The 25,845-nt window shown below is 42.1% G+C and overlaps 1 protein-coding gene and 1 pseudogene across 1 annotated transcript in view; one reads left to right on the top strand and one right to left on the bottom strand.

The window, feature by feature from the left end:
- The window catches only part of LOC103712722 (probable starch synthase 4, chloroplastic/amyloplastic), a 39,266-nt gene extending 20,146 nt beyond the window's left edge, over positions 1-19,120 (top strand). Inside the window, 5 exon segments of the mRNA XM_008799327.4 lie at positions 8,751-8,876; positions 17,454-17,603; positions 17,926-17,987; positions 18,079-18,154; positions 18,324-19,120. Coding sequence (XP_008797549.2) covers positions 8,751-8,876; positions 17,454-17,603; positions 17,926-17,987; positions 18,079-18,154; positions 18,324-18,503 — 594 coding nt within the window. The 3' untranslated portion in view covers positions 18,504-19,120.
- Positions 19,121-21,357: 2,237 nt separating this feature from the next.
- LOC103712699 lies at positions 21,358-22,261 on the bottom strand (annotated as a pseudogene).
- Between the last annotated feature and the right edge of the window lie 3,584 nt (positions 22,262-25,845).

Genomic DNA, 25,845 nt, shown 5'->3' with positions numbered 1-25,845 from the left:
GCAATCAGTGAGAGGGGCGATGATGATAAAGTTCTTGATGAAGCCTGGATAAAATGATGCAACATCATGGAAGCTTCGAACATCGTGATGTTTCGAGCAGTTGCCCATTCTTTAATGGCTTTGACCTTGTCAATGTGGATGCTATCTTCGAATACAACATATCCAAAAAGATCAATTTGGGCATGATCCACGAAAACTTCTTGAAGTTCATATATAGCTTCGCTTGGTGCAAGGTTCCAATTTCCAAGCACCTACCTCAGGTGCTCAATATGCTTGCAAGACTTGTGGTTGTTTACAAGTATATTATCAAAATACACAACCACAATTCTACCAATAAAAGGTTGAAGTAGCTGGTTTGTGAATGTGCTTGGGGCATTGAAGATATCCAATGGTATGACCAGCCACTTGTAAAGCCCATGTCGCTTCTTAAATGTGATTTTGTATATCGTTTGAGCGGGTTCAAATTTGGTGATAGCCTGAGCAAAGGACAATCTTGAAGAAGATTTAAGTTCTACAAGTTGGTCTAACATATCATTCAACCAAGGGATAGGAAGTCGGTACTTCCTTGTGATCTTGTTGATGGTGCAGCTGTCCATATACATTCTCTAGGTCGTATCTTTCTTCGGGGAGCAAGACAGGCATGACATGGGGACTTAAGCAGTTAAGCTCTTGTAAATCAAGCCTTTCAGCCAAAGCTCTTGACTTACCTTTGTAGCTCATGCTCCTTTTGTTGCCCAGAGGTGCAGCCCAAGAGGGGGGGGGGTGAATTGGGTCTTTAAAAATTTAACGAAATGAATGATTCACTGAAATACTTTTGCAAACTCAGAGATCTAGCAGCGGAATTAAACCAGCACAAATAAAGTAGTAAATAAGGTGAGGAAAACAGTTAGAAGAATGCGGTTGAGAAAGAGAGACAAGCCACACACAAACACAAGAATTTATAGTGGTTCGGTGCACTCCCAGCATCTACATCCACTCCTCAAGCCAAGCTTGAGACTTCACTATAATCCAGCAGATTACAGTCTGATTGTTTTCTGGGCGCACAGTCAGAAACCCAGTAGGTTTTCTCAGGCAACCAACCGAAAACCTATCACCATTTATTTTTCCGGGCTCGCAAAAAATTCGGTTTTTCCAGGCAACCAACCAAAAACCTTTACACAGTTTGTTTTTCGGGCTCACAAACAACCCAGTTGGTTTTCAGATAAACCAACCAAAAATTTTACCCTTGCTGAATTTTTCCGATTCAGCAACTTTCAATTAAGGCTTGGAAGTACCTTTATAAGTTCTGGTAATGAAACTGTTACAGCAACAAGTAATCCAAATAAATAATTGCTATAACCAGAAAACTAAAGTTCAAAAAAAATATAGAATGAATCAATAGAAGCAATGTTGAAGAAGATGAAGTGGTTGGCTGTTGATGAGAATCCCAATGCTGAGCACCAACTCTTCTTAACGCAATGGATGAGAAGCTTTTACTGATTTCCTCACAGAAGCAAGTTTCTGAAGAATGCCGGTGAGGATGATGAACTTTTTCTTTCTCCTCTTTTTTACTTCTTGTGGAAACTTTTTTTCTTGATTGAATGTTTCTCTCACTTCTTGGGTTCCTTTCCTTTCTGAGGTTTTCTTGAATTTATAGACCAGTTCTTCAAAGGTATTCAAATTCCTTTCTTGCCGTTCTGATAGGAATCTTTTTTGTAATAAAAAAAAGATAAAAGTTGTTACAAGGTTTCTGTTGTGGTCCCAGCTATACAGGGGTCGACTTATGCAGTTCAGGGGTCGACTCATGTTTATCCTAGGCTGGCGCTTCAAAATATTGAGATTGCTCTTGCTGTTGTAACTTCAAAGGGTCGACTCTTTAAACTTAAGGATCGACTCATCTTCTTCAAGAGTCACCTCTTCAAACACAAGGGTCGACTCATCCAATAGTTTTTCTAGCCAATGTTGAGACTGAGCTGGGGTCGACTCTTCAAACATAAGGGTCGAATCTTCAATGTTGGGGGTCGACTCATTTGTAACAAGGGTCTACTCTTCACACTGGGGTTGACTCTTCAAACTTAAGGGTCGACTCTTCAATGTCGGGAGTCGACTCATTAGGAGCAAGGGTCGACTCTTTAAATCTTGTCTCAGGCGATAAAAGTCCTCTGTTTAATTTGAACTATACAAGGGTCGACTCACGTCTTGCGGGGGTCGTCTCATTGACTGTGCTACTTGAAGAAAACATGCCAGTCAACTCAAACTTGTCCTTTTGTTCAGGGGTCAACTCAAGTGTCTCAAACAGAATTCTTTAGACTTTATCTTTGATCTTCATGGATTGGATTAAGGTCATTTTCCTTTTAGAACATATCCAATAAAGTGTTTATGAAGTGTTAAGGATAAGGATTTTGTAATGCTTCATTTCTTTTGATTTTTCTTGACTTATAAAACTTCACAATTAAACTAACATCATTAGTACACAACATTAACTCAAGTATTTTGTAATCATCAAAATTCATCCTTTAAGGTTGACAATCTCCCCTTTTTGATGATGACAAAACCATTGAGCCTAAAAGAATTTTGTAATAAGATTCAAAGCAATTATAAGAATTTTGTAATGAAGTTCAGAGCAAATATGACATTCAGAGACATATGCATAATTTCAACAAGTTGAGAAAAAAATCTTCCCTTTTCAGTTACAAATAATTAAATTATGCAGAATTCTTTTTCTTCATTTTTTCTTAAGATCCAGAGTTTCAAAGGACAACCTCAGTCAGGAAGGGCGAGGGCAGAGGACGTAGCCGGATTGCATCTATCCTGGATGGTTTTGGTGGCCGAAAGAAGTCTTCCGGAGGGATTCCACCAGGTGCGTCAATCCATGATGTAGATCCGCATGCCTTCCTCAGGAGAGATTCGAAGCAGCAAAAGGTAGACACAATGTGGAAGAAGGAGAAGGAGAAGAAGAAGGATATGTGGCGAGCTATTGGATCCTGGTTCCACTTCAGCCACATTCCAGCGAATGTTGCAGACAATTAGGGCTGGAAGTGGGCTCGGGCCGGCCCGAAGCCCATCGGGTCGGGCCGCCCGCGGGCCGGGCTATGGGCTAGAAAATTAAACCCAAATTTTTATCGGGCCGGGCTCGGGCTGGAAACTTAAACCCAAATTTTTATCGGGCCGGGCTCGGGTTTCCCATTGGCCCGGCCCGGGCCCGGACCAAGCCCGAGCCCAGTGCCAGCCCGAACCAAGCCCGAATTTCAGAAGCGGTAAATAGGCAATAGCCCTTGCCGAATCGCGATTTGCCTATTTGCCGTTGCCGATTTGGGGATTTGCAGAGGGCCAGCCCGGAGGAGACCGTCGTCATCGTCGTCGTCGTCTACGGTTCGGTGGAGGCTCGTCATCGTTGTCGTCGTCGGCTCGTCGTCATCGGCTCGTCGAGTGCAGAGGCGAGACGAAAGCGGGGGAGGCTCGTCGGCGGTGGTTTTCGAGTGCTACTGTGCTAGGGTTTCTCCGCTCGTCGTCGTCGTCGGCTCGTTGTCGTCAGCTCTCAGGTTAGGCTCCCTACTTCCGATTTTGCTGTTCTCCTCCTTCCTCTGTGGCGCTGATCGTCGTCGTCGCCGACTCGCCGAGTGCCAATCGTCTCGGATCGTCGCCCTCATCTCCCTTCTCCTCCAGGCTCCACCCCCTCACCGCCAAAATTGATCGTCACTTGAGCTGCATCGGCTCTAGTCGGCTCTCAGGTTAGGGTTTTTTGGATAATCTATTCTCTCTTGGTGCTTTACCTTGTTCTATTCTCTCTTGAGTCTTGATAGGAATCAACGATCCTTCTCCTTGATAATCTATTGATGGAAGGGTATTTAAAAAAAAACAGAGCGACCATTCGACCAAGCGTTTCTCCTTTCCTTGATAATCTATTGCTTGGTTGTGATCAACCTCTGCAGCATCATTTTCCCTTCCAGTGGATCCATCATTAGAATCAGAAAGGTGGACTTTGGACAAGGAACTGGCATCTTCAACTTCTCCATTCATGGTTTCCTCTTCATTAGTGCCATCACTGAGCATTGTTTGTTCTGCACTTCCATCGTTTGTTATAGTTTAATATGCAGAGGTTTCATTAAATTTTTGTCATGGATTAGATTAATTTTTATTTTACTATATTAATGTCGTGGCTTGGAAAACTAGTATAAAGACTATCAGCATTTGAATCTTTTTATGGGAATGTGAATATTGATCTTCAAATTCTGATGTTATTGTTCCTGTAAACTGGGCCCGGCTCGGGATCGGGCCGGGCTGGCACAAAAGGGCTGGCCCAAACGGGCTGGCCCAAACGGGCTCGGGCCGGGCTCGGGCCTCATTCCTTTAAAATTATTCGGGGCCCGGCCCGACCCGAAGCCCGGAAAAAATTTCGGGCCGGGCTTGGGTAGGGGTTTGGCCCGGCCCGGCCCGGCCCACTTCCAGCCCTACAGACAATACATACTACAAGTCTGCCATTTCTGCCATAAAGTCTGCCGGTCCCGGTGTCGATCCTCCAGGCCCAAAGAACATCTATGGTGAGCTTCTTGACAACAATAAGGAGGAGCTACAGAATTGGATTGGCTCATATAAGAGCAAGTGGCCCACATATGGGCTCACTCTGATGTGTGATGGTTGGACCAGTCCGACAAAGCGGGCCATCATCAACTTTTTGACATACTGTGATACGAAGACCTTCTTCTACAAGTCAGTTGATGCTTCGGATAAGGTGCACAACGTCTCATACATCCTCAGACTTATGGAGAAGGTGATTGATTAGATTGGAGAGAAGAATATCGTGCAGATCGTCACTGATAACGGGCCGCAATATAAGTTGGCTGGGCAGGTCTTGATAGAGCGGCGACCATAAATTTTCTGGACCCCATGTGCTGCACATTGCATAGACCTCATCCTGATGGACATTAGAAAGATCCGTAGGGTGCAACATACGGTGGAGATAGCCCAACGCATCACCAGGTATATTTATAGCTATATTTGGGTTCTTTCATTAATGAGAAAGTATGCAGGGGGAGAAATTCTTAGACCAGGAGTCACACGGTTTGCTACGAATTACATTGCACTTGATAGCCTTATCGAGAAGAAAGGAGCCCTACGTTAGATGTTTGTCACTCCCGAGTGGCAGGAAAGTAAATATGCCCAGGCCGGCACTGAAGGAAGCAGGATGAAAGACTTGGTAAGCATGCAGTCATTCTGGTAGCGGGCCAATGCGATAGTCAAGGCTATCAAACCATTATACGAAGTGCTGCAGGTCGTGGATAGCGAGAGGTACCTCCTGATGGGCTTTTTGTATCACATGATGGAGAAGGCAAAGGCTCAGATCATGGAGGCAGATGTAGCCTATGCCCAGGAGTACATCGACATCATTGAGCGGCGGTGGGGAGCCCAAATGGGTAGGGAATTACATCTAGCAGGTAAGCGATAATATTGATAATTATACTGATTGATATATTTGTATAATTATACTAAGATGGTGTCATCTATGTGCAGCATACTACCTGAATCCCCGGTTTCAGTACGAGAGTGGAATTGGTATGGATGATGAACTTCTTCATGCTCTGCGTAATGTTATTTATAAGATGGAGCCTGATCCAGAAATCGCCGCGTCATGTATAAAAGATGTAACTATGATTTAGTAACATATGTAAATATATCGGATCTTATATTATTGACATACTACAATAAGCTTCTTTTCATAGACCAAATTATTTAGAGAGGGCAGCCACAACTTTGGACAGTGACCAGCTGTCGTGAGCAAGACAACTATGAATCCTGGTACAATACAAATCTGCAAGACATTTTTGCATCTAAATTATCTTCAACTATGAGGCCATCATATATGTAAAATGTAATTATCTTCAATATTTTTGCAGCTGAATGGTGGATTCATTTTGGCGGATCCACAAAAAATCTTAAGCGGATAGCTATCCGGATCCTCTCCCAAACGGTCTCCTCGGATGGCTGTGAGTGCAACTGGTTCACCTTCGCCCTCATCCATAACAAACAGAGGAACCGTTTGACACAAAAGCGCCTCAACGACCTAGTTTATGTGCACTATAATCTGCAATTGAGGCTAAAATGCATTTAGGAGGAAGTGGAGCTCAAGTATGCATATCCCATCTATAGGACTTTTACAGATGATGATAATCCTATACTCGACTGGCTTGCGGCCCAGCAGCAGGAGCCCGAGCTTGATGAGCCAGGATCGCCTCGACGACCAGCCAGTATCATAGCTACTGAGGCTATGGTCGATCCACAGCAATGGGCTGAGCGCAACATTCCACGCACTCCTACAGCTGATAGGACGTGGCTAGAGGGGAGCCAGTCACCGCATGACTGGTACGATGCTTCCGTTCAGAGAGATGATCCTCTCATGCGAGGACGAGGACGCTCTAGTATCCAGTCGACTCGATTAGGAGGGCGTCAATCCCAGCAAACGAGAAAAGAAAAGAAAAGGGCCCCAATGGAGAGTGTCGAGGAGGAGACTTGGACCAGCAGCGATGATGGTGGTGATGGATCTACTAGCCATGGAGGGAGTGGAGGACAGTATGGTACTACTTATGAGACACAGTCGGAGGGAGGTTTTCGATACACCGGTGAGTCTCAGTTTACACATGCTACACAAGATACGGACCATGGTAGGCCGTCTGATATAGGCCGGTCGGATACCATTGCATATCGAAGAAGAGCTCCTCGAGGTCGTTCAGGAGGCCAGGATGCAGCTGCAGATGACCTCCCATGTGGAGTCGAATCCGTATCAAGTTCTGAGTCTTCCTATTATCCGCGGCCTCAGCCAGCCTATGGATATGGTGCATCGGAGTCATCTTCCGGTGGCTACTACCCTGCGCAGCCCGGAGGGTCTTACGGGTCGGATTTTGGTGCCGGCATATTCGGATGGGCCCCTTATCAAGACACCTCTCAGAGCCAGAGCTTCAGCGAGAGATCCGAGAGTTCTTATGACCCGACGCGCATTCCTCGAGGATTGAGCATACAAGACTACAATGTCGCTTGGTTAGAGGGATGGGTTGATCTGCCTCTATATTATGCTGATGATCCAAATATTGACGAGAAGCATCGCCACTCGATCCGATTTTAGATATCCGAGAGTGCTTTGAATGTATGTAATTGAATGTATCTTAATTTGAAGATATTTTATGTTCTTCATCTCATTATTTGAATCATTTGGAAGTAATAAGTTGCATCATGTAGTTTTAACCTTAAATCTAAACATAAAAACACCAAAAAAAATCCAAAAGTGAAAGAACTCCAAAGAAGAAAAAAAAAGACGATGGGGTCGAAACCAGGCCGAATGTGCCCTATCGGGACAGTATCGGTTCGGCACCGGTATCGTACTGTTACCGAAGCCGACCGGTACGTCGGTACGCTTGGTACCGCGAACCTTGCTCCAAATACACCTTGATCATTAACTTTTACATACATAGCATGGCTACTGATGGTTGTAAAACACTTGAACAACCAACACATTCTGAAGATTCTGAGGCTGCAAAGTCACCATAATTCTCAATACCGTCACCAGTCTCTCCTACATTGCTAGAAGTTGAACCCCTAATGAACTCTGGCAAATGCATCTCTAGTAACGGAGCTTTTCTCTTGCTTGTTCATTCACACCATCTCTTCATGGTTTTAGAAATATCATTGCAGATCTCCTTATCCTTTCCGCAAGCATCTGTCATATCCTTCTCACCTTCAAATGGTCCGCCACTATAAAACTTCCATTCCTTATGAGAGCAGATGGTTTGAACCAGCAAACCCAAAGAATCAGAAGCATTATGTACAAGTGAAGTCCACTTATAGAATATCTTATTCTAGGCTGTGCTTTTTATCTTACTGCCATTGAGGTGCAACTGCTTCGCATAACTACTTGGTATCTCATGTCTTCAATTATATATGGTTTAAATATGTACTTGTACTATTCATTCAATCTTATCTTTCCTGAAATGCTCTTCTTCATGGAATACCAATAGCCAAGCTATTCCAAAATTTTAAATAACTGAAGTTTATGGAGAGCTGTTTATTGTGCTTGTCTAGATGGAATAAAATGCGTGCATTTTCCAAACTAAATTGAGTCTATGATCTGCGTATATTAATAAATTGCAAACAAAACAATTTTGAATGCGAAATGATTCTGTTATTTTGTACTATTCAATCTTAACCTTGAGGAATAAGGGAAATCCTATATTTAGTGGGTTGGTTTAATGACCAGCGGAATGAAATTTGAAATATTGATAACTGGCTCTCAAAGTAATGTCAACCCTCTGAAATGGTGTTGGGTGCATGGTGAAGGAAATTTTGGGTTAGAGGGGGGCCACCATGAAACCTAAATGGTCAGTTGGCAAGTAGTCAGACCTAACAAATATAACTATGTTGCAGGATTATCTGATACTTTATTTTTTTTAACAAAAATATAATTTCGAAAAATTTCTGACTGTTGATCAATTTGACCACATTCCTGATTGATCGTATTAAAATTCAACCTGAACAACCATGATTGTGGTTTTACCTTTTGAGGAGTAACTAATGCAGGATTAGACTCCCATTGCACATTTTCTTCCAGATACCATTCTGTATTATATTCACTATAAAGTCTTGTAATTCGATTACTTATGGATCACTTCTTTAATTTGATTTGCATCAATTATTCCCTTTATTTCAAGCAACGTACATATTTGCTTATATTTTTTGTTGTCTATCTAAGAGAAAGTAAAGTTCCTTAATACTTCATGTAACAGATTGGTTGCATTACACGACTGGTACCTCAGAAGGGTGTATATCTTATCAGGCATGCAATGTACCAAACATTGGAGTTAGGAGGACAGTTTGTGCTTCTAGGTTCAAGTCCAGTGCCACACATTCAAGTAAAACTCTCTTTGTCATGAAAGATAATAAGTGTTTGTCATTTTTCACATAGAACAGTATTTCAATCCTTTTTGAATAAAGAGGGCTCTACTTGTAGTTTGCCCTAGCACCTGATGCAACTACATAATATCCACGGTGACTGTTTCATGACATGCCGATAATGTGATTTGTTAATCAACAAATCTCTTATTTACTTGTTTATGCTTCATCTTGCTTACATAAATCATAAATTGTGTCCTGTTAACCAAAGAACAGAATTCAATGCAAGTATTCTTCCTTGATTATTTTGGAAATTTATTTACTTCACCACATGATTCCAGAATATGGAAATAAAAATTCTGAATGAAGAATCATCGATCATAATCCTGTGCTTGAACATATGGATCTAGATAACGTATATAACTTTGAACAGATTCATCTAGTCATAAGATTGTATATTATTTCAATACCATGTATCATAATTAATATTGTAAGCCGCGTGAATTATGCAATTTTATATACGGCCAATTGATCTAGTGCAAGAAAGTTTCTATGGATTTATGGGATTTTTTAGATATGTGCCTCTCAAAATCCATCGTTTGAATATTTACTCTCAAAAAGGTTGAAAGTGCATGTATTCCCTTCCAAAAGTCTAAAATACATGCCTGGATGAGAAGGTGGAGGCTTGATTTCAGGTTGATTGTTGTCAAAATATGTCGATAATTGTGAGATGGATCCAAATTTTGAATAAGGATCCATAAAGTTGACCTCAAATAGTTAGGAAGAGACTGGATGATTATGGTTATGCTATAATTTTATTGTCTTGTTGTAATACATATGCATTCTAAGCTTAGTTTGGCAAAGGTCGAAAAGGAGCTTAACTTGGTGTTAATTTTTTTTCCCTTCCTTTTATATATTTTTTGAAAATTTTGAGGGGCATATCTGGAATTTCATGCCAGTGTAGGTGTGCTATTTTTTGACATATTATTATTATATTACTTTATATTTGGATGATATTACCTAATACTATGGGCGAATACGCAAGAACCTAGTCTCTGACTGAGTCGGTTCGGGTATATAAAACCGGCCGGTACAAGAGCAAACCGGACGAAACCGGACGTTCAGCCAGGACTCGGTGCGAACCGATCGGTTCGCACGGAGTCCGGTTAAATTGACCGGTTTGCATCGAGTCCGGTTAAATTTGCCTAGCATGCACGTGCTGCTGCCAAAATAGCCACAACAGGCGTTGTGGCAATTATTGCCACAGTGCCCGCTGTGGCTTTTTAGCCTGCCCATTCGGCTATAAAAGCCAAACAACATTGCAAGGGATGGCTAAAAGCCTTCCCAAAATTAATTCAGGCTATCCAGAAAATTGATTTAGGCCGAAGAGTGTTCTTCTCTTTCCAAAAAGATCCACAAATAATATTGATTTAGGCTATCAAAAGGAAGAGCCAAGGCTAATTAAGGTGTGCTTTCTTTCTCCTATCTTCTTTTTTTTAGGATTTTTTAAAAAAATAGCTCAAAAATTGCAAAATAAGAGAAGATCGTGCCAAATTTTTTGGTGGGCTTGATTTTTTTATATCGTCCTCGTATTAATATTTTTATAATTTAAATAATTGATAAACTAGCATACTTGATCGATTCGGTGTAGGAATGGAGCCATCAAGAAAAAAAAAACTCTCAAGAGCGTGATATTGGTTGGAAGCATGGGCAAATGCTGGAGGGCGGGCATTAGTGGTAGTGCAACTGGGTGCCACCAGTAGTTCAAGAGAGAAGAGATAACCAGATTGAAACAGCACTTAGCTGGTAATTTTGGCGAAGTAGCTACGTGCTCTAGATGCCCAATGCAGGTTCAGCTGCTAATGAGGAAGAATCTTGCTGATTTCAAAGAAGCGAAGGAAAGGGTTGCCAGGAAGGAGGAGGTGGAACACTGAGCGGTAAAGCTACCTTTTTATCACTCCAGAGAGTCAGAGGAGGCCTCCTCTTCAGATGACGAGGAGGCTTCCATGCAGGCGAGCCTGGATGATTAGTGGCAGCAGGAGGAGGTAGCCAGGCATAAGGCTCGATTTGGGCCTTCATTCTACGAGTCGGGCTTTGGTTCCGCGAGAAGTAGGCCAGATCCAGAGTTGCAGAGGACCTCCTCAATCATGGAGGGCGTCAGCAGAGGCAGTGGCCGGATTGACTCTATTCTGGGTGCTTATGGTAGCCGAAAGAAGTCATCCAAAGAAATTCCACCAAGAGCGGCAATTCATGATTTAGATCCGCATGCCTCTCAATAGAGAATCGAAGCAGTAGAGGTTTGACTGAATGCTGAAGAAAAATAAGAAGAATATGTGGCGAGCTATTGGATCTTGGTTCCACTTCAGCCACATCTTAGTGAATATAGCAGATAATACGTATTATAGATATGCCATTTCTGTTATACAGGTTGCCGGTCCCGGTGTAGATCCTTCAGGCCTGAAAGACATCTACGGTAAGCTTCTTGACAATAATAAGAAGCTAGAGAAATGAATTGCCTCATACAAAAACAAGTAGCTCACATATAGACTGATAGTGATGTGTGATGGTTAGACCGGTCCTACCAGAAGGAGCATCAATTTTCTGATATACTGTGATACAAAGACTTTCTTCCACAAGTTGGTTGATGCTTCGGATTAGGTGCACGACTCCACATACATTCTCAAACTTATGGAGGAGGTGATTGATCAGGTAGGAGAGGAGAATGTCGTGCAGGTTGTCACTGATAATGGATTACAATATAAGGCCGCCGAAGAATCTTGATGGAGTGGCAGCCATATATTTTCTAGACCCCATGTGCTGCACATTGTATCGACCTCATGTTGATGGACATTACGAAGATTCGTAGGGTGCAACATACGTGAAGACAACCCAAAGCATCACCAGGTATATTTATAACCATATATGGGTTCTTTCACTGATGAGGTTTGCAGGGAAAGAGATTTTGAGATCAGGAGTCATACGGTTTGCTACAAGTTTAGTAATAAGCATAACGGCCCTATTGTTCCGATGGAGAGAAGAACCTATAATTAGCTTTTCGGAAAATTTCCAAACGAACAATTTAACTACGTTGCACTTGATAATCTTCTCAAGAAGAAAGCAGCCCTACGTCAGATGTTTGTCAGTACCGAATGGCAGAAAAGTAGATATGCCCAGCACGACATCGAAGGAAGCAGGATTGAAGACTTGGTGACGAGGCAGACATTCTGGTAGCGGGCTACTGCGATAGTGAAGGCTATCAAACCATTATATGAAGTGCTGCGAGCCATGGATAGCGAGAGGTACCCCCAGATGAGCTTTCTGTATTACATGATGGAGAGGGCAAAGGCTGAGATCATAGAGGCAGATCCAGCCCATGCTCGGTACATTGACATCATTGAGCGGCGGTGGGACTACCAAATAGACAGAAACTGCATCTAGTAGGTAAGCAAAAATATTGAAAATTAGACTGCTCTTGTACTTGTATAATTTTACTAAGGCGGTCTCCTCTATGTGCAACATAGTATCTAAACCTCTGGTTTCAATACAATGTACCTGAAATTGGTATGGATGATAAACTTTTGGCGGCTCTACGTAATGTCATTTACAAGATGGTGTTTGATCTAGAAGTCGCGGCCCTATGTCTAAAAGAGATAACTTAACTTTAGTGTCATATGTAAGTATACCGGTATCTTCTATTATTAACATAGTACAATATGGTTCTTTTTTACGGACCAAATTATTTAGAGAGGGCAGCCATAGCTTTGGATAGCGAGCAACTGTCGTGAGTAAGATAACTATGAATCCAGGTATGTTACACATCAGGACATTCATCTGGCGTTAGATGGTTACTAATATGGTACTAATATCTATTTTTCTTCAATATTTGTGCAGCTAAATGGGGATTCATTTTGGGCTGTCCGTGAAAAATTTTAAGCGGATAGCTATCCAGATCTTCTCCTAGACGGTCTTCTTAAGTGGTTGTGAGCGCAACTAGTCCACCTTTGCCCTCATCTACAGCAAGTAGAGGAATTGTTTGACACAGAAGTGCCTCAACAACCTTGTATATTTTCACTACAATCTGTGGTTGAGGCTAAAGTGCATTCAGGAGGAAATAGAGCTCAAATATGCAGATCCGATTTATAAGGCTTTTGTCGATGATGACGATGATCCTATAATTGGCTAGCTTGTAGGCCAGAAGCAGAAGCTGGAGCTTGACGAGCTAGGAACACCTTTACGACTGATCAGCTTCGTAGCCAGCAAGGCTAGAGTTGATGCAGAGCAATGGGCTGAGAGCAATATTCCACGCTTTTCCACAACTGATCAACCGTAGCCACGAGGAAGTAAGTCACCTACTTTTTTCTCATTCGAGACATTCTCTCAGAGAGATGATCGAAAGATGCTCAGATGAGGATGCTACGGTACGCGGTCGACTCGGTCAAGAGGGCGATATAGCTAGGCAGAGAGGGGCATGAAGGGTAAGAAGACAGCTGCTCGGCAAACCAAAAAAGAAAAACAAAAGGCCCCAATGGAGAGTGTCGAGGAAGAGTTTAGGAGCAGCAGTAATAACGGTTCTGGTGGTCATGGATCTGCTAGCCATGGAAGGAGTGGAGGACAGGAGACCACTGCTTATGAGACACAGTCGGAGGTTGGTTTTCGATACACCGATGAGTCCCAGTTTATACATGCTACATAGGATAGAAATCATGGTATACGATCTGGTAGAGCCCACAAGGATACGATTGCATATAGGAGACGGGCTCTTCGAGATCATTCAAGAGGACACGATGCAGCTGCAGAAGACCTCGCACGTGGTGTAGGATCCATAGATGTATCAGATTTTTAGTCGTATACTGGATCCTATTATCTGTAGCCACAGGCAATCTATGATCCATACAGATACGGATATGGATATGGTGTGTTTGAGACATCTTCCGATGGCTACTATCCTACGCAGCTTGGAGCATCTTACAGGTCGGATTTTGTTGCTGGTATATTTAGATGGGCCCCTCCACAGCCGTATTATCAGCCAGAGAACATCTCTCAGAGCCAGAGCTTCAACGAGAGATCCGAGAGTACTTATAAACTAGCACGTGTTTCTCATGGGTTGAGCATATAAGACTAAAATGCCGTTTGATTAGAGGGGCGAGTTGATCTGCCTTCTTATTATGCTGATGATCCGGATATCTACGAGTGGCGACTCGATCCGATTTTAGATATTTGAGAGTGCTTTAAAAGTATATAATTGATTGTATCTTGATTTGAAGATATTTTATGTTGTTTATTTTATGATTTGTATTATTTTAAAGAAATAAGATGCATCATCTAGATTAAATCGGGATCATAGAAATATCAAAAAAAATCAAGAAAACGTGAAAAAAAAATCAAATTATACTTAAATTTATAGAAAAAGTTTGAAAAGAGAGAAAACTCTCAAAAAATTTAAAAATAGGAACCAAGAATTGCCAAACCGGGCCAACTGATTCGGTTCGATCTGAACCGGTACTGAATCAGTCCAGGCACCGACCGGTATGGTATCCGGTACCGGTTCGGCAATCTTGCGTTTATACTGCATAGACCTTGTAAATTACTAGAATTGTGTGTGGTGTGTCTGTCAATATATATTGCACTTTAACTTTTTAAAGGGTATGCATGCAATATTAATGATAACATTTTTTAATAAGGGATGCAAGAATTTTTTAGTAAGACACAAGAAGAAATGACAAATGACTATAATAAAAATGAGTGGTTTCTAGAAGGAAGAAGAAAGAAAAGGAATGGAGATAAGCATGGATTGAGAAAAAACCAAGGAGAAAAGTAATTATGAGAAATCTTCTCTAAGCATGTCCTAACTTTCGTAGTGTCCCTAACATGATTGTATGAGTGTATATATTCAGTAATTTCTCCTACTAGCTAATGATGCATTATGTTCTCATTCTTTGCAACCAGAAACTTTGAACCAAGGTGTTGCACTTTTTGTGGTATGCCATAAACCAATTTTAAGTGTCAAGCTGCAGTAGAAAAATTTAAAAGGAATTAGAACCAGCAAAAGGTAAGCATAAAATAAAAGGAAACTCAGGAAGAATCAGAAAGAAGCATGACAAATACAAAACCATATTAAAATTGCTATCATTTTATATGTAGACAAGTCCAGCTAGCAAAGCAAATGCATTTCATAAGAAAACATTTAAGGCCACAAAATTTAAGTTAAGATATGCATACATAGATATGACAATCAATCTGCATGCATCTTTGGTTTACAATTCAAGTACGGGCCTGGATAAAATACCATATTCCAAAAATAGTTTTTCCTTGTCTTTTATTTCTTATAGGAGTGAAAAGTTGAAAACAGGTATTGGATAAAAAAATTGTGTAGCTTTTTACGGTTAAATCCAAGATTGTTGCTTGCTTTATTAAGTGGGTCAACTAAGCAAAATGTGTAGGAAAGATGATGTTTTATTATGATTTTGATGGAACTATTTCTTCTAAGTTTTCATGCTGATTTTTCTAATTCTCATTTTTCTCTTTTTTATCATCTGTCTTCTTTTGCTGTCATTTTCTTTTTTATGAGTGTTAGCATTAAGAGATAGAAACAGTATAAGTTCCTTATTGTCAATCTATACAGATTTTATGTCCTTAATTTGGATATTGCTAAGAGGGTGAGCCTTGGTGCCACTATAAGCTTGGTCCAGAATGACCTAGAGGTCATGGGTTCAGAACACAGAAACAGCCTCTCTGCTGATAGTATTATTAATTAAAAGTAGGGGTGGGGTAAATGATCTGAACAGCTTGAGCTCGGCATGAAAAAGGCACAGTTTGAAGCCAAATGAGCCAAGTTGAACCAGCAATCTAGACTTGAAATTAATTTCAAGCTGAGCCAAAACTATCCAGCTCGATCAAGCTTGGCTTGATTAGCTTGCCACCCACAAATGCACGATGATCGCAGGGTGCAAACATCTTATGGACAACTGCAATACGCAGGGTATACATATCATGTGCAGGCCCCCAAATCACCATTCGCACGCAATTGCATGCCACCAGTGGTTCAGCAAAATGCCCCACTGGATCATATACGCAATGATCCATTTTATTAGGGTCATTTCAAGCTTGAATATTTATTTAATTTTTGAATCCTTTAAATGTTAATTCAGATTTGATGCTATCCTGAAATGAAGCTTGAGTTTGATCTTGAAACTGAGCTTGGTTCAAACTTGGACTGCTTTCTGACTTGATTTAGGATTTTCAAGCTGATGGATTAGGATCATGTTCGGTTCAGCTCAAAATTAAGTTTGAATTGAGCTAGAAATTGCAGTAAAAAAATCAAGTTGATCTCAAATTCCGAGCTCAGAATTAATTTCAAATCAAACTCGACCAGACCCAGGTTAAGCTCCTCCCAGTTACACCCCTAACTAAAATTGACCCCTAATTAAGGTTGCAGTGTTTGGAATAAACGGAATAAACTCCTTGAATCATGACATTTTGATAAATGCCAATACAAATCTTAACAGCAGACTGTGTGGATATTGTTAAAACATAGATAAATCTTACATATATACAATGTGGTGCTGGCAATTTAGTCTAGTTAACAACTGCTTGTCATGATAAATAATTTATCTACTGCAATTCATATCCTTTGATACCTACAAAATGCTCTTAGGCAGGGTATCATGTATACAATATAATGGTGATTAGGCAAGTTCACCCATGGATTGGAAATCAAGTATAGCTCATTGTACATGCTTATTTTGCATCACTATTAGCATCTGTATATGCTGTTTTGCATCACTCTTAGCAATTCATGCACATTTATGAAGATCCCAGATATTAAATAGCAAATAGTTGGGAAGCAAATTATGCTTATACTTTTTAAAAACATTTTTAGGCATAACATATTTTAAGATATTTAAGGGCTTGAAGGAAAAAGAGTTTGCTTATCATTTTCTGTAACTAAATTGTTTATTTCCAAATTAATAGATTTTTTGAAGGACTAAAGTTTTTGATACTCTAGCATGTATGAATTGCTTCAACTGTGAGCCAACTCATTTATGCCTCTTTTTTTTGCAGGGGACCAGTGTGTCTGTGTGTGTGTGTGTGTGTGTGTGTGTCCCCCATACCATATTTAGTACCGAACCAGTATGTTGTATTATACCGACACTCAGTACACCAGGCTGTATCATGCCGAACCACGTACCGACATGATAATAGAATGGTACCTGTATGGGGTTTGATACTGAGATGGTGAACTTTGGGGGAGACCCTTTCTCATCTTGAGAGCCAATGTGTTTGTAGTGAGGCTAATTTATATATGTAGAAATCAATGCATCCATCCCGCAAGTTCAATTTCCGAGAAGTTCACATGAGCAGATAAATTAACCTGTTTCTTTGTTTACCTGATTAGTTATATCTTGTATACTGCAAAGTAGATTCCCGGCTAACAAAAGATACTTCTGAGTATCTGAGTATATCATGCTAGTTTTATTTATATCCAGCTATTTATCAACAATACTTTCTGGTGGTACGAGTTATTTAAGTGAAATTTTTTGCACTTCAAAAGAGCATCATTGCAAGCATTAATCTGATCAGTTGAATGTACTTTGCAGGGGGAGTTTGAGGGTATTGCAAACCATTTCCAGACCCACCCTCATGTTCGGTTGCTATTGAAATATGACAATGCTCTTTCACACGCAATCTTTGCAGCATCTGACATGTTTGTAATTCCATCAATGTTCGAGCCTTGTGGCCTTACTCAGGTTTTATTCTCTTCTCATTCACTTGAACTATGTAAATCATTTAAGCATCACCACTACAATTAATTTATGCAGTCATGGCATCAGTGTCATTGTATGAAGGTAGAAATATTCTTCTGTACATGGAAGAATGCTATTCCATATAATCATTCATATTACGAGTCTTTTGTTGTGGATTAATGGATGCATCTTTAACTACCAAAAAGATGGATACATTTTTGAGGAAATTAATGAACAAGTGGAAACTACAAAATTTATTATATATAGATGGGTACTGTTCTTTTATTATTAGATGTTAAAATTTTAAGTTCTCTGATGTGTACAGATGATAGCTATGAGATATGGTGCTGTGCCAATTGTAAGGAAAACAGGTGGACTGACTGATAGGTGGGCAGTCAATTTAGCATTTTTATGTAAATTTTACAATGTAATGTTTAACTAATTCATTGGTTCTCTCTCTATCAACTGTTTCTTGCAGTGTTTTTGATGTTGACGATGATACAATTCCGGTACAATATCGAAATGGCTTTACATTTGTGACACCAGATGAGCAGGTAGGCACCATTGCTTGGCCCATTATGCCAGGAGCTACCATGATTTGTTCACAAATTCATACTTTGTTAGGATTGCATAAATTTTATCTGTTTACTTCTTTGAAAAATTTTGTTATCAGCCAAAGTTTTGCTGGTCATTTTCTGAATTAACTACCGCACATGTTTGTAGGGCCTAAGCAGTGCCCTGGAACGGGCATTCAGTTACTACATGAAAAATCCTGATGGCTGGCAACAACTTGTTCAGAATGACATGAGAATGGATTTCAGCTGGGATTCATCAGCTGCACAGTATGAGGAACTATATGTGAAGTCTGTAGCTAGAGCAAGGGCAGCAGCAGCTCGCGCATAAGTTCATTCATTCATTTTAGTCTATATCGTACAGAATCCACCTTGGAGACACATTCATACTGTTGGAGTACCTTATGTGACACGCTGCAGCTTTTGGTTTCTGATTAATGGCTTTGACATAGAAGTCTGCCAGTGATTCAAAATACAAACTTTACTGATGGTTAACAGAATTATACGTGAGCCTTTTGCTCATGATGATGCATGGAATAGATGTCGCTGTTGTAGAAGAGGTCACCATTATTTCGTCCATGCTAGAGGAGCAGAAAATACGTGAGAATTCCACTCTCTTGGAACTCAAAAAGGAATTTTCTTGGTCTAGTTCTGACGTAGATGTAGCTTTCTCTCACTCCTGCTCTTGTAAACTTTTGTTGCCCAGCCTTTTACAACGGGTGACATGCCTTCAACCTTTACAAAAGCAAAATCTTTTCTTCAGTTTTTACGCATTCTTGATTTGTAATACAAAGTGCTTTGATGAATAACAAGCACAAGTTAACATGATCGAGGATTACAATTTTACTTTCTCATTTTTTTATTCTGGTTCAGGATCACTTACAGTTAGGCAATTAAAATATTATGCTGAGCGTGTATTATGCTGAGCGTGTATGTACTTGCTGGTAATAGTTTGACTACATTGCCTGCACCTTTTAAATATCAGAAGAGGTAAATGGGAGAATTTCTGAAGCATTAGAAATGTCATCTGATTAGTTAGTGGTGCAACGGTAGAACTGAAACTATATCAGTTGTTGGAAAGAGGGAGGGATCTGGGCATCTGACTTAATAGCATAGGTATTTCTTGATGGTTGCTGGCATGCTTATTTAATTGAAGAATTACTGAAGTTGAAATGTAGAATTCTACATGCAAGATTCCATTCTACAATGCTTACAGAAATATTCGTGTCTGTCATTATTCTCAGTGAACGTGCTGTCTCTATCAGGTGGGATTCGGTAGTTTTTATTTTGATCACATAAACCCTTTTTGTCTAAGCATCTGCCACTCGTCTTGTGGTAAGTTTAAGTAAGGGCAAAATAAAGGTGCAAAGCTTGAGCTACTGTTATTGTAATGGTATGTGTAGATGTCTTGTTTATTTTCCTTGGGACCGGGATATTGTAATTTAATCATTGCTTCACTTTAATTTGCTAGACATAGATATATATCATGGGTGCTTTTGCAGGAGAGGTATGATGTTATGGGTCATTTACAGAGTCTCTCCGACAGCTTGCAAATGTTACTGTGCCGGTGCTAAACTCATGGTTTATGCCAAGAAAATAGGAAGAGCTAAACATTATTGAAGACGGTACTGGTGCACGATTCACCATATTACACAGCCAACGACAGTATCAATTCCTTGGTGCTTATCCGCAGGTAAAGGAAATCTCTCCGTTTCTCACTCGCCGCCCGAGACAAAGTTGGTAGCATAGACCCAGGCTTCTCGTTTCAGCAAGGTGGTCTCTCCGACAGTCACGGTGGCCAACATGGAGAGCATGGCTAGCCTACTGTTCTTGATCTTTTTCACATTTAGCTCGGCAAAGGCCTCTAGGTCGCGATACCCCTCGGCAGCGCACATCATAATGACTTGGCAGGTCCGTATGGCCAGAATGCTCTAGGCGCGAATCAAGCTTGGGCTGCCCTAGTAGTTCGGTCCTCCCTGAAGATCTGAGCTCCGGCCTTGGACCGCATTGCCTCGCAAAACTTGACCCCACTGTAGGCCAAAAGCTTAGCGAAACGGCCTAGGGCTTCATCTAAAAAGATTAACTGAAATATATAATTTGGTTTTCTTAGTCTTCTATGAGTATCAAAGATCTATCTAGTATATAGTCAATATAGGACTAAACATGCATCCACATGGTTTTCATATACTTCCTCTTTTTAAGCTTCGGTGTCCTCACCAAACTAAGAATCTAAATTCATTCGAATCCAATTACAAATACTATGATCAGCTCGTGGTTAGTCTCTATGGACTCATACTGCAATGTCTGTAAATTCTCATAAGCTATGGACCGAGTCCACTCTTATACCATTTGTGATGATCTAAAACCTCGCCAAAAGAAGTTGGTCGAAAGGTATTATTAGGACATCTTATACTTTTATAAGTACTCACAATCTATCTAGTGCGTAACTGATGTAAAACTGAATGCACACTTGCATAGTCCTCACATCAAAATTAGAGTCATTGGTTTGAATCATGGGTTATATAATTTATTTTATATGAGGACCATGCGGTGTGTGTCGATGCTATATCAACTATACATTGGATAGATCTTGAGTACTTATACAGGACTAAAAAATTCAAAAAATATTTTTCGGCTAGTTTTTTCGATGATGCCCTGTGTTATTACATTTAAAGAAGAAGATGAACCCACGGGCTCCGAGCATTGCCCACCTGCAGTGGTACTAGTGATCCAGCATATCATAACCATGAATATATAAGAGCAATTTGTTGATACGTCACATGAGGAGATCCATGCATTTCAGGAATGTAACTCAAGTCTTCTTGCTTGATTTAAACATGTTGTAAATAATTATACAGTAATATGTCATTTAAATATATACATGTACTTTGTAAATAAGAGGATGTAACCCAAGTACGAGATCGATAGCAAAATACAGACAAAACGACAGTTGCTTGTCTCCGTGCGCAGGAAATTTCAAGACTTGGGTGCAGAATTCCTGTTATTAGATTGCAGCTCTTTGGAGACCCAAAAAAAAAAAGGAACAGAAGACGTACGTGGCTCTCAAGAGCGAGAACAATATTATTGCACAGGATTAATGGACATGAAACCAACAATTTCAGTTCCAAACAAAAACCATAACAGATGAAGAATTTCTCCTCCCTTAATTCTCTGTTGCCAATGCCAAGCACCCAATGTTGCGAGGCTCACTTTCCGGGCACGAAGTTAGTGGCATAGGCCCAAGCATTGTTGTTAACAGGATCCGCAAGGTGGTCAGCCAGGTTCTCCAACGGGCCCTTGCCGGTCACAATAGCCTGGACAAAGAAACCGAACATGGAGAACATGGCCAGCCTGCCGTTCTTGATCTCCTTCACTTTAAGCTCGGCGAACGCCTCCGGGTCATCGGCAAGGCCCAAGGGGTCGAAGCTCCCGCCGGGGTACAGAGGGTCGGTGACCTCGCCGAGCGGCCCGCCGGCGATGCGGTACCCCTCGACGGCACCCATCAGTACAACTTGGCAGGCCCAGATGGCGAGAATGCTCTGAGCATGGATCAAGCTCGGGTTGCCCAAGTAGTCCAGACCGCCCTCGCTGAAGATCTGAGCTCCGGCCTTGAACCAGACAGCCTCGCCGAACTTGACCCCGTTGCGGGCCAGCAGCTCCGGGAAGACGCACCCGAGGGCACCGAGCATGGCCCACCTGCAGTGGATCACCTCGAGCTCGCGGTTCTTGGCGAAGGTCTCGGGGTCAGCCAAGAGACCGGCGGTGTCCCACCCATAGTCGCCGGGGAATTCGCCTGTCAGGTAGGACGGGGCTCACCAGAGAAGGGGCCGAGGTACTTGACGCGGTCCGGGCCGTACGTACCACGTTCTGCCGGACTTGGTGACGGTCTTCCGCATGGTGACCCTGCCATTGCCGAGGATGGGAGAGGTCGAGGGAGCGAGCTTCACCGCCTTCCCGGCGAGGGAGGGGGAGGAGAGGGCCATGGTGGCAGCCATTGGGAAGGACTAGATAGAGATAATGCCTTCGAGATGGGAGGGGCGATGGCGATCCCAATGGAAATGGTGGTTTGGTGCTCTGAGCGAAGGGGGTTGGGTTAAAGCGGATTTAAAAGACGAGGGGCGGGTGGAGTCCGCATCCAAGAAAATCTAATTCTTTCATTTGATTGGCTGGTTGATGGGATTATTGATCTTTTGTTGATTATAGCCTTGGTCGATGGGCTTTGAGGTTGGGGTTAATGGTCAGAACAGCTGGCAAGCTATCAGCCACGACAGCTTGAGAAACTTTGGGTGCGTTTCTGGCTGTGATTGGGTGTCTCAGATTTTCTTCCCTCGAGGTCAAGCCTCTAGGGGCTTGGGATCCACGTGTGCGTCTACTAATTTTTATCAAATAGATAGTTGGAAGGTTATGGATGTACCCCAAGAAATTCTAGGGGCGGTCGCATGAGTGCGATGATTTGGAATTTGAGTCTAGGTTGCTTGGTGTAAACCCATTGCCGCTTCGATGCGCCGCTATGCCGGCCGTGTCAGGCATTCATGCGCATGCGAGTGTCGGCGACTGAAGTGATGGCACTGCCAATGAAATGCCGCCGCCGCCGTGCGGCCGAACACCGCACGATTCGGACCACCTCTTTAAGAGGAGGATTTTTTATGCCTGCCGATGTATTTACTCAAGATTAGTTTAATAAATCTGGTTCACCAAATAGAACGAAAAAAGAAAAAAAGAAAGGAGGATTTCACTTGTCATCTTGGACCAAAGATGAAAGACCCAGCTATGGCCCATTAGTCACCACCATGTTCAAACAGCGGAAAGCTAATAGGTTCCTGACACTGGAAAGCGGGTCAAGTCGAGCACACCGCCTTCGATGAAGGATGGAAGAGAAACAGCAAGCATATTGTTTTCTTGTGATCACATTAAAAGAAAATTTGTGGAGCAATTTTATTACTCAAAACTTTGATGAATCCAATACAAGGAAGTGGGGCCTTTATATAATAAGGGCGAGCCACACATAAGTAGAAAGACAAGAAAAATAAACCAAAAATTTAAAAAAATAATTCTAAAAACGCTAAAAAGATTCAATGGGTTGACTGAAGCAAAATTTTAGAGCAAATAATTCTAAAAAAGATGTTGAAAAGATTCAATAGGTTGGCTGAAGCAAAATTTTATATCAATAATTTTAAAAAAGATGTTGAAAAGATTCAATGGGTTAGTTGGCTTTTCGTTCTTTGGTTGGATTCTCCAAACAAGGTGCGGCTGAGATCGCGAGTAGGAGATTTGGAGTGGATGCATTGGTTGGCCTTTCCTGCTGTAAAGACTTGAACCCAGGTTGAGAAGAGACGAGTTTCAGAGAGAGAATAGGACGTTTCAGAGAGGGAAAAGATATTCGATTGTATTCCCGTTGTCATCTACAGTACCAATATATAAGTGATACAAAACGGTTCAGATAAACATGGGAAAACAGAAGTTGTTAACCCGGTTGGTTGGGTAACAGAGGCTGTTGCAGCTGGGGAAGGAGATCACAACAACGTGCGGGAGTAGATGATACGCTAGACTCAACACGCCCCCGCAAACTCAACGGTAGCGATCTAACGTTGAGTTTGGAATGCGGGAAAGTGAATCGTGTTATCGAAAGGGGCTTGGTAAGAGCATCCACGATCTGATCTTTGCTGGAGATAAAGCGCACAAGGAGGTGACGCTGAGCAACCTTTTCACGAACAAAGTGAAAATCCAACTCGATGTGTCTGGTGCGAGCGTGGTAAACCGGATTGGAAGAGAGGTAGGTGGCACCAATGTTGTCACACCAGAGCAGTGGAGGAAGAAGCTTGTCAAAGCCTAACTCAGAAAGGAGATAACGAAGCCATTGGAGCTCGGCAGTGCCATTCGCAAGAGCCTTATACTCAGCTTCAGTAGAACTCCTAGCCACAGTTGGTTGCTTCTTACAGCTCCAGGAAATCAGGTTAGGGCCAAAATAGATACAGTAGGCACTAAGAAAGCGACGGTCATCCTTGTTGCCGGCCCAGTCAGCATCGGTAAAGGCTTGCAGGCGAGTCGAAAAAGATGGGGAAATGAGAAGACCACATGAGATGGAGGATTTTAAGTACCGAAGGATGCGCTTGACAACCTGCCAATGAGTAAGGGACGATGCATAAACCGGCACATGGAATGGACCGAGTAAGCTATGTTAGGCCGTGTAAGTGAAAGATATTGGAGTCTTCCAACAATGCTGCGGTACAAAAAGGGATCATCAAAGGGATTGCCATCAGAAGCCGAAAGAGAGCAGGTGGACGCCATTAGAGATAAGCAGGGCTTGGCAAGATCCATGTGACTCTTGCGAAGGAGATTGGCAATGTATTTGCGCTGAGAGAGAAGAAGACCATTGCTAGTGCGAATGACTTCAATGCCGAGAAAGTAGATGAGAGAGCCGAGATCCTTGACAGCAAAATCCTTGTGAAGAGTAGAGATAAGCGACGAAACCAGAACTTGGTCGGAGTCAGTGATAAGAATATCATCAACATAGATCAGAACATACAGGAGCCCGGTAGCTTTTCGAAGAATGAAGAGGGAGGAATCGGCTTGTGAGGCAATGAAGCCAAGGGCAAGGAGACAGTCACTTAATCGAGAGAACCAGGCACGAGGTGCCTGTTTGAGACCATACAGAGATTTGTGCAAGCGACAAACATGACGAGGGAATTGAGGATGAATGAAACCCAGGGGTTGTGCCATATAAACCTCCTCATCCAGGGTGCCATGAAGAAAAGCATTCTGAATATCAATTTGGCGAATGGTCCAGTTGAAGCTGATAGCAATGGAGAGAACCAAGCGAATCATGGAGGGCTTAACTACCGGACTAAACGTCTCATATAAATCAATGCCTTCGAGTTGGTGATAGCCCTTGGCAACCAGGCACGCCTTACATCTGTCAATGCCACCATCAGCCCTGCGTTTAAGCTTGAATACCCATTTACAGCCGACCACATTGTGATGAGGTTGGGGAGGCACTAATGACCAAGTTCCATTCGGAAGGAGGGCATCAAACTCACAATTCATCGCCTCCCGCCATTGAGGATGTTTAGCCGCGTCAGAATAACATGATGGTTCACGGAGAGCGAGAGAAGTCAGGAGAGCTTTCGGCAAGGGATAACGAACAGTGCCATCCATTGGAAGACAAGGCTGAAACACATTATTCTTCGCCCTAGTGATCATCCCATGTGTGCCAGCCGTTGCCGAAGGAGGCATGGAGATAGATGGAGGCACGGAACCTAACGAAGCAGAAGAGCTGGTGGTAGGAGGCAGAGAGGAAGAAACGTGTGGCACGCTACCCACAGAGACTGTTGGAGCTGCTTCTGGAGGCAAAGAACGCAACGTAGGAGAAGGAGTGTAGGAGAGATCATCATGCATAGTTGGCGGAGCAGGTTGCATGTCCTGTGAGGTTGGGGGCAAGGGAAGATGAAGTTAAGATGGGAGTGGGACATGGGAAGAGGACGTAGCAGACACGGAAGAAGGCCTAAATGAAGCAAAAGGAAAGGAAGACTCATCGAAAATAACATGACGAGAAACATAAGTACGTCCAGTGTGAAGATCAACACATTTGTAACCATGATGTAGAGGACTGTAACCTAGGAATAAGCAGGGTGTGGAACGGAATGCTAGCTTACGACGCTTATAAGGTCGGAGGT

The sequence above is a fragment of the Phoenix dactylifera genome, chromosome 4, assembly GCF_009389715.1.
Source record: "Phoenix dactylifera cultivar Barhee BC4 chromosome 4, palm_55x_up_171113_PBpolish2nd_filt_p, whole genome shotgun sequence".
NCBI classification, from domain to species: Eukaryota; Viridiplantae; Streptophyta; class Magnoliopsida; order Arecales; family Arecaceae; genus Phoenix; species Phoenix dactylifera.
This window is presented reverse-complemented; position numbering and strand designations above follow the sequence as displayed.